The sequence below is a fragment of the Ziziphus jujuba genome, chromosome 1 (genome assembly GCF_031755915.1).
Source record: "Ziziphus jujuba cultivar Dongzao chromosome 1, ASM3175591v1".
Taxonomy (NCBI): domain Eukaryota; kingdom Viridiplantae; phylum Streptophyta; class Magnoliopsida; order Rosales; family Rhamnaceae; genus Ziziphus; species Ziziphus jujuba.
The window spans coordinates 4,232,402-4,243,345 of record NC_083379.1 but is presented as its reverse complement, the minus strand read 5'-3'; the positions used below and the strand labels follow the sequence as shown (position 1 = coordinate 4,243,345).

General features: G+C 35.1%; 2 protein-coding genes across 4 annotated transcripts; both read right to left on the bottom strand.

The window, feature by feature from the left end:
• Positions 1-827: 827 nt before the first annotated feature.
• Positions 828-5,252, bottom strand: LOC107411105 (transcription factor VOZ1). Of its 3 annotated transcripts, XM_060813934.1 has the most exons (6): positions 5,098-5,231; positions 4,999-5,057; positions 4,205-4,465; positions 3,838-3,990; positions 2,093-2,612; positions 828-1,945 (listed from the first exon to the last, which is right to left on the bottom strand). In XM_060813934.1, the coding sequence occupies exons 3-6, from the start codon at positions 4,430-4,432 to the stop codon at positions 1,392-1,394; spliced, it is 1,455 nt and encodes a 484-aa protein (XP_060669917.1). In that variant the 5' UTR covers positions 4,433-4,465; positions 4,999-5,057; positions 5,098-5,231; the 3' UTR covers positions 828-1,391. The 3 variants fall into 3 exon arrangements, with proteins under 3 accessions (XP_060669917.1, XP_015874110.1, XP_015874118.1); XM_016018624.4 differs by having other exon boundaries at positions 4,999-5,252; XM_016018632.4 differs by lacking the exons at positions 4,999-5,057; positions 5,098-5,231 and adding an exon at positions 4,832-4,989.
• Positions 5,253-7,634: 2,382 nt separating this feature from the next.
• On the bottom strand, positions 7,635-10,944 carry LOC107410400 (OPA3-like protein). The gene is made up of 4 exons (XM_016017830.4): positions 10,487-10,944; positions 9,485-9,619; positions 9,162-9,248; positions 7,635-8,092 (listed from the first exon to the last, which is right to left on the bottom strand). The coding sequence occupies exons 1-4, from the start codon at positions 10,727-10,729 to the stop codon at positions 7,934-7,936; spliced, it is 624 nt and encodes a 207-aa protein (XP_015873316.1). The 5' UTR covers positions 10,730-10,944; the 3' UTR covers positions 7,635-7,933.

Genomic DNA, 10,944 nt, shown 5'->3' with positions numbered 1-10,944 from the left:
AAGCAGTTGCGATATTAGAATATCTCATATGTTCAAGCATGTTGCTGGTAGGAGAGGACTAGTTCTTGGTTATACTCGATAGAACTAGTAGTTTTGATAAACTGATAGAATAGTATCTACCTAAGAACCAAGAAGGAAGCCACTTTAGAACAACTCCAATGTCTCTTTTTGCTAAGAACTCCAATGTATTTGTATTGACAGTATGCATATATTATATATGCAATGTGTTTGTATCAAAGTTTAACATATAGTTGTATTCAGATCATGGCTGGAAAGGGCCAGGACACAAGGAAATTACCTATATGTGCTGGTGTAGTCTCAAAAATGTTATTAGTTTTTGAGTCTAAATTACCAATATGTATTAATATCACAATACATGTACACCAGCACATAATTGTTAGGTCTAAACTTTTCTTTTATTTTTTGGTGACCTGTTAGGTCTACTTCTAGTGAAGTTGGAAATTAATGAATGAAAAATCATCTTAAAGAGAGTGACAGATCAAGTGGAAGCACTAAATACAGCCTGCGCATCGAAAGACTAAACTACAATGCACGTCCTGCAAAACAACCGAGAGTTAAAAGAGGAATTTCATTTCCTTTGCTTTGATAACAGGCAATTGTGGCAAATATGATTCATTAAGTTTTAATAGAAGTTCCCCCAAGTCTCTCCAACCAATTTATATTTAAACATGAACATGCAGTAATTTTTTCTTCTCTTTTCTTCTTCTTCTTTTTATTTTTATTTTTATTATTATTATTATTATTTTAGATAGACTAATTATTTAGCAAAAGAAAAAGAATACAACATCCAAAAGCAGAAAAAGATGGACGGCGAAACTGTCATTCATTACATATATTTGGTTGATAGCTGGGAGAACCAAAAAACCCTCCAAAATTTACTCCTAAGGCCTAGAAATAGATAACATTATATACCCAATAACCCAGACACATTGCAGATATTGTCATTCATGGACATAGACTTCAAACTTCCTACAACGCTAGTAAAATGTTTGAGACCTCAGGAGTCAGGCTATACTGTAAAAGTAGTCTGGTGACACTATCGGCTTCTAGCGTTCACCATTTCTTAATTAGTAATAAGAATTTACCAAGGCTAAATGGTGACTTCTAAGTGTAACCATCTCCAAGAGGTTAGGACATGCTCCGGTGTCAATAATGCAGTAACTTCCATGCGAGAATGAGCTATTCACATTATCTTCATCGAGCCAAAAATGAGCTTGACTTCATGTTATCAAAGATAAAAAAAGAAAACAAAAAACCATAAAAACTGAAGATTGAGCCAATTAGGTGATAACACGAAGACCCCACCACCGCCTAATATAAGCCAAACTAGCGACATGAAGCTTATTCCATGCTCATCCAAGTTTCCTCAGTCATGTCAGGTAATACTCACCTATATTTTCCACATAATAATCGTATGATGCACCTAGCCCGGTATCATACATCCCATTAGCTGCTCCCACACGATTTGGAGCTGAATAAACATTTTCCGCACCAACCTTTGCATTAACTTTGGTTCTTCCCTTAACAGAGCGTTTGTTCTCAGCAGGGAACTCAGCAGAAAGTCTTCCCATCTGCTTTTGCAGATCAGCAACTGAATCATTTGTTATTTTCCCCTTGGAGCCTTTCTTCCCATCAGCAAGTTTCAATTCTAATCGATATAATGCGCATGCATCGCACTTGTTGATCTCATACTCATAAAGGTGCCATTCAAAATTGCTCAAGGGTTGTGGATCCATATAGTAAGATCTCTTCAGCCCTCCATGTTCATTCATCACTTGCTTCCTAGACTCATGCCAGCCTCTTCCATTGTAATCTGGCAATGACCTCTGCTTTCTGTTACCACTCTCAAATGCTCTTCGAGGCTTGTCAAAAAAGAGCCACTCCCTAATTGTTTCCCCATCCAGAACTGATAGATCAAAAAGTTCTGTTGCCATATAACATAATTAATTAGCCAAATCAAACAATAATAGAAATCATCAGTTACTTCAAAATCTTTCCAGCTCAACAGATATTTTTAATTTAAAAAAATTCCAAAGGAAATCAATTTAAAAGCAACTCAAAATGAACTTACCCGGTGCATTCCATGGAGATTTTGCAGTTGCAGCTCCCTCACACTCTGGGATACCAACATCTTTTCCTTGCGCCTTAGCACCGAGTGCAGCGAAGAGTAATGCATCCTTCAGGCCTATGCCTCCAGGTCGTAGGACTGGACCCATGCCAGGTGGTCCTTCATTCAATGCCAGACCAGCATGAAAGCTACTGCAATAGTCTTGACACCAGTCCAATCCTTGGGCAGGCCTTGGACAATCCCAAAGTGCACATTTTGGGCCCAAGAAAGCAGAAGGCGGAGGACACATACTAGGTAGATAGCTAGAAATATGAGGCAACCCATCCTCCGCACACAAACCTGTACCACTAAAACCAGTATAGTAGTGGTTCCCAAAGTCTTGATGCATATCAAACTGCTGAAAGTCTAAACTATTAGCCCCTTCCATATTGTGAACTGCAACATTGCCAACCCCTGAGGTAGAGTTTTTGCATTCAACCAGTGGAAAGTCATGTTCCTGTTGCACCTGATTCATGCTAAACCCCTGAAACATAAAAATTACAATAACTGATAAGTTCCCACTCACAACCCTCCAGTATATTAAGCATCTATGATCATAGATTGCGTGGAAAAGATAAGTGAAAACCTCCAGACAAAACCAAGATTCATTATGTGCACAGACACACACGGACACACACACACACACACACAAGGATATAGATTCTTCCCCAAGGGAAGAAAGTGTCTCATAGCATTTTCCTACTCTTCCAACTATTCTGAAGACTTCTACAGCAAGACAAGGATGTATCCCAAAAAAAAAAAAAAAAAATGCCTGATGTATGTAGCAAACCGAACCGAACAAGTTCACCAGCACGTAACATGTCTGTGCACAAGTTTTCATTAGCCAATTTCAACTCCAGCCAGGTTATATTAGCCATTTATAAAAGTATTCTCAGTTTAAATACTAGGCAAAGCATATGCCAGGAGCCCTGTGTTTTAATAAGCTAAAAAGTCATATATAAAAGAGATTATGCCCTAACGATCAAGTTGTATTCAATTTTGATTCAAGAGTACCTAATATGTATCAGCAAAGCAAAAGTTAAAATGGCATTCACAAAGCCTAATGATAATTTGTCAAGACCGTATAGGTAAGTACTTTGTACTGGATACTTGTTAAAATATCCAATATAATATGGTATTCTTCTAGAAGTACCCTTACAACATCAACAGCACAACTTGAAATTCCCCTAGAGGTATAAAGAGATAACCAACCCACAAGATGATACAAATTGTAAGTGGGATTCATACTCGATTGAAATTGTAGATTAGAGTATGCCTCTTTGGTGAGTGCTCAAGTTATCCCAAATGTTATCAAAATTAACAACGGACTATTGCCATATATCTCAGAGACACTATGAAAAAGGGGCACTTTCAATCATCATCTCTCCAGAAACAAACAAATCATAATAAAAAACAAATAAAACATGATAAAGACACATTTTAAAACATAAAATTTTAATTTCACTTTCTGTATTAAAGATAAATTAATCGTATTTGACAAACTGACATATGATAAGTAACAACTGATATATAAACAAATCGAATACCAAGCTCATTTTAGGCTCACAAAAACTTTGAAACTAATTCATATAAATTATATATCTTGTACTCCTCTGGAATTTATCAGAATCAACAAAGATTAAGCAAACAAAATACCTTATATACAACCAATGGGATATTTACAAAAAAAAGAAAAGAATAAATTCTACCTCATTATTAAAAACCACGCTTTCTCCGACTTGGAAGCCTTGATCGTTAGGCTCAGGCTTTGGTGCAGCCAATGGACTAGTGGCGTCATCTTCCTCCTCGCAAAGCTGCAACAACCGACAAATGTCGGAAGAGAAAGACCCAAGACTACCAGCCTACAGTCATCCATAAATACCATAATTCACAATCAGGGACCTTTTAATAAAGCATGATTACACAATTCAGAACTAATATGCTTTGAAGACAATTTACACAATTTACTTACACAAATTAGTAGTATACGACAAACATCAATGCACTAACTAGTTGGCACATGTAATTAGGAAAAAAAGCATTCGGAAAGCAAATAAACCGAGAAGGGATGCTGACTTGTTGCAAAGACGATGCTGGAGAGGGATCGTTGAGCTCCGCTTTCCATTCACGGAGCATCTGATGGACTTGTTCTTCCAAGACCGCCGCATCACTCGTGCGGCTTTCTTTCCTTGCAAATTGCAGGTCCATGAACATACTTTGCAGGTCATCCACACGATTTTTCGCTTTGTCCTTGAAGAGCTTGTGCGATGCCGACTTGCAATTGCTCTTCGAACCCTTCCCCATCAGAAATTCCAGTCCTAATTCCTGTTCTAAAACCTGCAATTCACAAAGCCAAACAAACCCCATCTCAGATTTTCTAAAACCCATCAAACTTGGGGGGGGGGGGGGGGGGGGGGGGGGGGGGGGGTGGGGAAGCCCAAATAATTTAAAAATAAAAAATAAAAAATAAAAAAAGGTTAAAATTTTCATCCAAAAACTAAGTCTAAATTAAATTGGCGGCCAAAGAAAACCTAAATAAACACGAAAGTCACCGAATTTGTATTCAAATTCTGAAACACGATAATTAAAACCAAACAAATAGAAAAACTATTAAACCTTGAACCAGATAAACCCAAATTCAGATCAGAACAATTAGCATTAACAATTAAACAGCAGAGAATGAAACCAATTTGATCAAATTACCCAAAGCGAAATCGAAATAACAAGCGCAATAGAATTGGGATCGTAAGCCCCTAATAGGAAGCGATCAGAGTTGTGAATCAAGAAAGCGCAATGAAAATCCGAAAGAAAAGAGAGCAAAAGAAAGAGGGAGAAAGTTAAATATTCGATCCAATAAAGATTATGCTTACCCTCAAAAAGTATTTGATACCCAATTTCTAACCCCCTAAAGCTTTTTTTTTTTTTTTTTTTGGTTAAGAGAGGGACTTTGCTAGCTTTTTTTTTTTTTTGGTTAAGAGAGGGACTTTGCTAGCTTTCCTTCTCCTTTTTTTTTTTGTTAATTTATTTTCTTCTGAGTTTTGTGGACTCTGCGTGTGTGTGTGAGTGTGTGAGGGAGTAGAGGTTCTCTCTCCCACTCTCTCTGTCCCTCCCTCTGGCTATGAAAGCAGTGTGGACGCGGCAAAAGATGAAAGGGATAAAACCATAGGGTGTGGGGTAGTATGGTAATTCTAACTTCCTCATCCTAAAATTACTAAAATAACCTTGAACTTTTTTTTTTGATCTTTTCTCCAATCTGTTAAGAGTAGTTCAGACATTTCATCTCTTCCCTTTTGTTTTTTATTTTGTTTTTATATTTTTGTCCATGTTAATTTTCATTTCATGATTTTTTGGCATGACTTGCACATTGACACTGTTACCGCATCTGTTGGAATTATCTTTTTACAATGCTTAAAATGAATTTTAAAAAATAAATAAATAATATTTGCATTGACTTTCCATACACAAAAAAGGTCCACAATCTTTGCCTTTATTGCAGTTACGTTTTTCAGTTTATTTCCTACTTCTCTATGATGTCGGTAGTAATACAATTCCTTTAATAATTCCTTATTTGGATTTTTCTCATTGTTCTTTTTATTTTTTTTATTTTTATTTTTTGGGCGGTGATTTTAAAAAAGGAAAATGAGACATAACAATGATTTTATTTTTTGGTACTAGAAGACTAATAATTGATATATAATTGAACAATATCACATGAAGTAAGCAAGTTTTTTTGGGTAGACAGACATTGGGTAAGTTTGGGAGTTACTTGCCGTATTTATCAAGCAATTCCAATTGGTGTGGACTCTTCCAATGGTTGCATATCTTCATAAATCTATTTTTGTAAGTTTTGTATTTTGTTAAAAGAATTTTCCTTTTCTTTATTTGATTGAGTATTTTATTGGTAGATAGGTTGATACGAGGAGCAGGAGTTTCATTGTTATTTTTTAAAAAAATAATTAAAAGATAAAAAATATATATATATATATATATTGGATTGTAATACGATTCTCATATAAGGGGAAAAGAGTAATTTAATAAATTAATCATACCACCTAATCGCAAGTGTGAAAAGCATATCATTAAACTACTTTTTAACATTGAGAAGCTCATATCAAAAAATAAAACATTAAATACCATGCCAGATATTTTAGATTTCCAAATCGTGACCAAAATATCCTCCGACATGTACTTTGACTTCAATTGTAAAAAGTATTAGGCACCATAAGTAATATGCTAATACGGTGGCAATACAAGATATTGCTCTATTTCGTACATGAGCCCTATTCGTATGTGGATGGCCACACTGAAGCTTTTCTCCAGATTTAAAAAAAAAAAAAAAAAGGAAAAAAAAAATTAGAGAGAGATGCAAGATGAGTTTGGCAAGAAAGGTATAAAGAGCACTCCACTACCATCTTCGCCAGATTCCCATGTTAAGTACTTCTTTCAAATGAATGAAACACCAAAACAGAAAAGGGATGGTAGTGCTTGATCACTGCTTAGGATAACCAGCATCTGCTATCTATAAAATTAGCTGTCAAATGAGTTATAATTGGATAAAGAATAAAAATAAATAAACAATTTTAAAAAAAAAAACAAAAACAAAAACAAAACTTGGTCTGCTTTATTATAATAATAACAATAATAAGAGAAAAAATAAAAATAGTACAAATTCTTGGGGGACTAACATGTATGAAACATTATATAAAGACCTTATCTCAAATATAAGTGGATTTTTTCGTATTATAAAGGTTTAGAAATTTTAAAAACACCTTTTTCATGGGTTTATATCTTAAATGAGATTTTTTTCTGCCACGCGTGTGGACAAGGTATGTATGCTTTAGTGTTGTTGGATACAACTTTTCGATCAGTGGCATCTGTTTTAAATTGAAGTCAAAACTCTTTCTTTACTTTTGTTGTTTTCAGAAAATCTAAGCCTATTCATAGTCTAAGGGAATGAAGTGGAGCAAAGCACGATTAGTTTATTAAATTTAAATTATCCAATCAACCATAGAGAATCAATCCCAATTTGATTCTGCAAATCATATACAGGTCAGGATGGATATATATTGTGGCGATGCTGAAACAATCTTAGGCACTAAGATTAGCCCCTTTTAGTCAAAAAACTAGGATAACGAAATTCATAAACTTTTTTCCTCACCAAGTATGCGAAAAAGAGAAAGCAAAAGACCAAATGAAAATAATTTGTGCTGACACGTTTATGCACTACCTTATAAATCTAGACCAATATGGAATACTATAGTCCTTTAACCAAACATGCCATCATTAAATTTTTGGAAGATATAAAAAACCTCTGGAGTAGTTTGCATCGTTGTCTCTGTGTTTAACAGAGTATTTGTTTTTTTTTGTTTTTTTATTTTTTTTATTGGTTGTTGTGTTTTTATTCTTTTCTCTCTCTTCTGATTTATTTAATTATTTTAAAGGTGATGCATTTAGAAAGTAGATTATGGCTGACTGGCAGCTGGTCAAGCAACAGAAATCTCATCACTTTCAAAAGATGTAAAGCTTTCAAGAATTATTAGCAGACCACTACACCCATCACAGTCCAACATACCTTAGTTAATGTTGACTTCCCTACTCCCAATTTTAGTGACTCAAACAGAAGCTCAATATTTATGGTATTCATCTATACATGGAAAAAATGGAAGCAAGAACTCAAATTGAGAAATGACACAACTGGCAAAAGAATGGAGAGAAGAGCGCTTCTCTTTTTGGAGGAGAAATCAAATTAAACCGAAAAAAAGAAAATAGAGTAACTATAATTTATTTGATGATCTTGTAAGTAGATCAAGCTGGTTTGTCGGTTTTTTCGCCCTCTGTATTAGCACGCTTGAGATGGAAAAAACCACCAAGTCCTCGTTCCTTGGCAAGCTGTTCCAGTTCTTCAAGTTTCTTCCTAAGGAGTTCCACTTCTCTTGCTAAGTTGTCATCTCTTTGCCTCAGTGTCTAATTAAAATAAAGAACAGAGCAATTTGAGTTAAAATGACAGAAAATTTGATAGGTAATGCTATGAAGCATTTATATAATGAAGCAACCTTGCAGTTCATTTAACGACAGTCACACCAGCAAAACAAGTTAAAATGCATTCAGTGATAATTATATTGTCGCTTCCCTTAAGAATTACGTAATATGACATATCTTTTATCCATCCAACACTTGACTTAATACTGTCTTCTTTTTTTCATAGCATTAATAAAATAATTTAAATCATCATATCAATTCAGGGTAGAACAAAGCATCAAACTTTAGATTGAAAAGTTTAAATTTAAGCAAAACTGACAGACATTTCTAATCTAACGGCTCAGAAATACGTGCACTTCTCAAGCATTAGGAATGCAATTGATGAAGCATAGAATCAAGAGTGAGGAATATCAGAATAAATCTGCCTCCAATTCCCTTATTTTCCAATTATAGAGTGCTATTCATTTAAAATTTCACAAGCTCATTTCAGCTCTTCTCTAGATAGAACCCAGGTCTGTAAGATATTATTTAAGAAATCACTGAATGAAAGTTTGCCACTTTCAGTTGGCAATTAGAAGAGAAGCTAGGAAATCTTTAGCTTGTCTATACATAAATTTCTGGTCTACACAATAAAAACATTTCATTCTTTATGTTAACAGAGATTATGACATTAAAAACACAGCATTCTCTTTTCTTTGTTTTTGGCAATATATGGGAAGAAATTCCACAATTAAATGTAAATCTATCATAAATAATACAAGCTCCTTTTTTTTTTTTTTGGGTTAACCAGCTCAATAAATGACAGTATTCTAGCCGATCTGGGACTTGAATGAAGAACTATATCATTTACAGTGGGCAAAAAATACAGTAATTTCAAATAAAACTTATAAAATTTACTTTTCAGGCAGGTAGATTGCCCAGAAAGGTTAAGGGTATAGGAGAATATAGGAAGTATCAAAGACTTGACACATATAATGACATTCAAGAAGCTCTCCAAGATTTTATGGGTAAAAGTTATTTGGTAAACAGAAGAAATAGCAAATGACCACATTACCTCCAGTTGTTGCTTTCGTAATTCTTCCTTTCTGGCTTCTGATCTGGAACTTCTTTGCACTTCAAATATCAGAGCAACTCCTGCAACCTATGCATGTAGAAAACTTGGACATGTAAGGAATGAAAAGTCGATATGTATAATTATTTTTTGAAGGGATAAACACATAAAAGAAGTCGGAATATAGTGATGCTGCAACTTTCTTTTTCTGTTTTCTTTTTTCCCCTTCTGGGTTTTAATTGTCTATTGTGAAATCAGATACGTGAATTACAAGGTAACAAGCAAAGAGAATTCCAGCAAACAAGCAGTTAGGTAATGAGTACTACCGAGAAGACAAAGAGTTCGCCAATAAGGTCTACAGCAGCCTGAACAGCCTTTTCCTCATTCAATGGACGAATCTCAACATCAGTTGAATGACTGTAGATGCGTCTTTGCATTTTTGTGGTAATTCGATGGTTTGCCTATTCAAACAATTAGCATTAGAATGAACAGGTTTTATGTAAATCACAAGAAAAGAAAATCTAAATGTTGCAACAAGGAAGTATGGATTTAAAAATAACAGTCATTACGATATCAATAGTCAAACAGCATATTCATTTAGAAAGTCATTCATTAATAATGGAGACATAAACTCAAGAACATGATCAGAAGGATAGTGAGTGGCATGAATCTAGCAGTAAAGAAGGTGCAATGTACACCATTGTCAACAAAATCGCAATGCTGAAGAGTGCAATACTCATGCTGTCTAAGTTTGTTGATTGTGATAGCAAGCAGACAACTAAAATTCAGAGCTAAACTGTCTGCAGCTTAATTAGAGAACTCTACAGTCCATAAAGTTCGACTAAACAAGCTGCAGGTCAAATTAAATTTTAAAATTGATTACAAAAATTTAGACGTACATGCCACTGAAGCAGTTATGGATAGCACTACTTGCATGCTGCCACCCCTATAAATTATTCTAACAATAATGGGAAACAACAGAATTTAGCACAAAACTCTCTAAGCCCTAAAACAAACAAACCCCATAAAGCACTAGATCTCCTAACCTTCTAAACACAACAATCAATGCTTATATCGGCAAGATAGATGGGTGGTTCAATAATTAAAGATTAGCAATTGAAAAGTAGACCACTGCAACTACCAGATTTCATTAGGAGAAAAAATATGTAATCGGTATCTATTAAAAAACGTATACAAAAATAAATAAGACCAATTCCCCGGGGGTTTTGGACCACCAATCACAAAGACATTTTCCAAATGCAAACTATATGATAATCCAAGCAGTACCCAGTAGACAAAATAAGATCAAAAGCATTAGCATTAATTACCTGGGCGAGATTAATGATTAGCTGGCGGAACCTGGGGTGCAACCCAGCTTGTTGCTTGAGCCTGCTAGCCAGGGGTTTGCTCAGAGTTTTCACAGCCAGAGTACCTAGCTTCAAAAGCGGGAGAACCATGCTTATCCAATCCAATCGGACAACAAAAATACTCTGTTTTTTTTCCCTTTTCAATTTGATTTTAGGGCTGTAACAATAGCTGGATATTCGGCGCATACGAAATGAAGAATGCATATATGAATCATAATTGAGTCCGACTCAAAATGTAGCGGAGCGCGCAAGGGTTTCTTGGGGAAGAAGACAGGAAGGCTATGGAAGAGGTCAGAGGAAGGAGAAAAGCATGTGAGAATTGGGTTTAGGGTGTGGTGGTTGTTTATAGCTTGATATTTGATGGGTTTAAGAGAATTTGATAATGGGTCGGTCATCGGGAGGATTGGTGAAGAACGTGC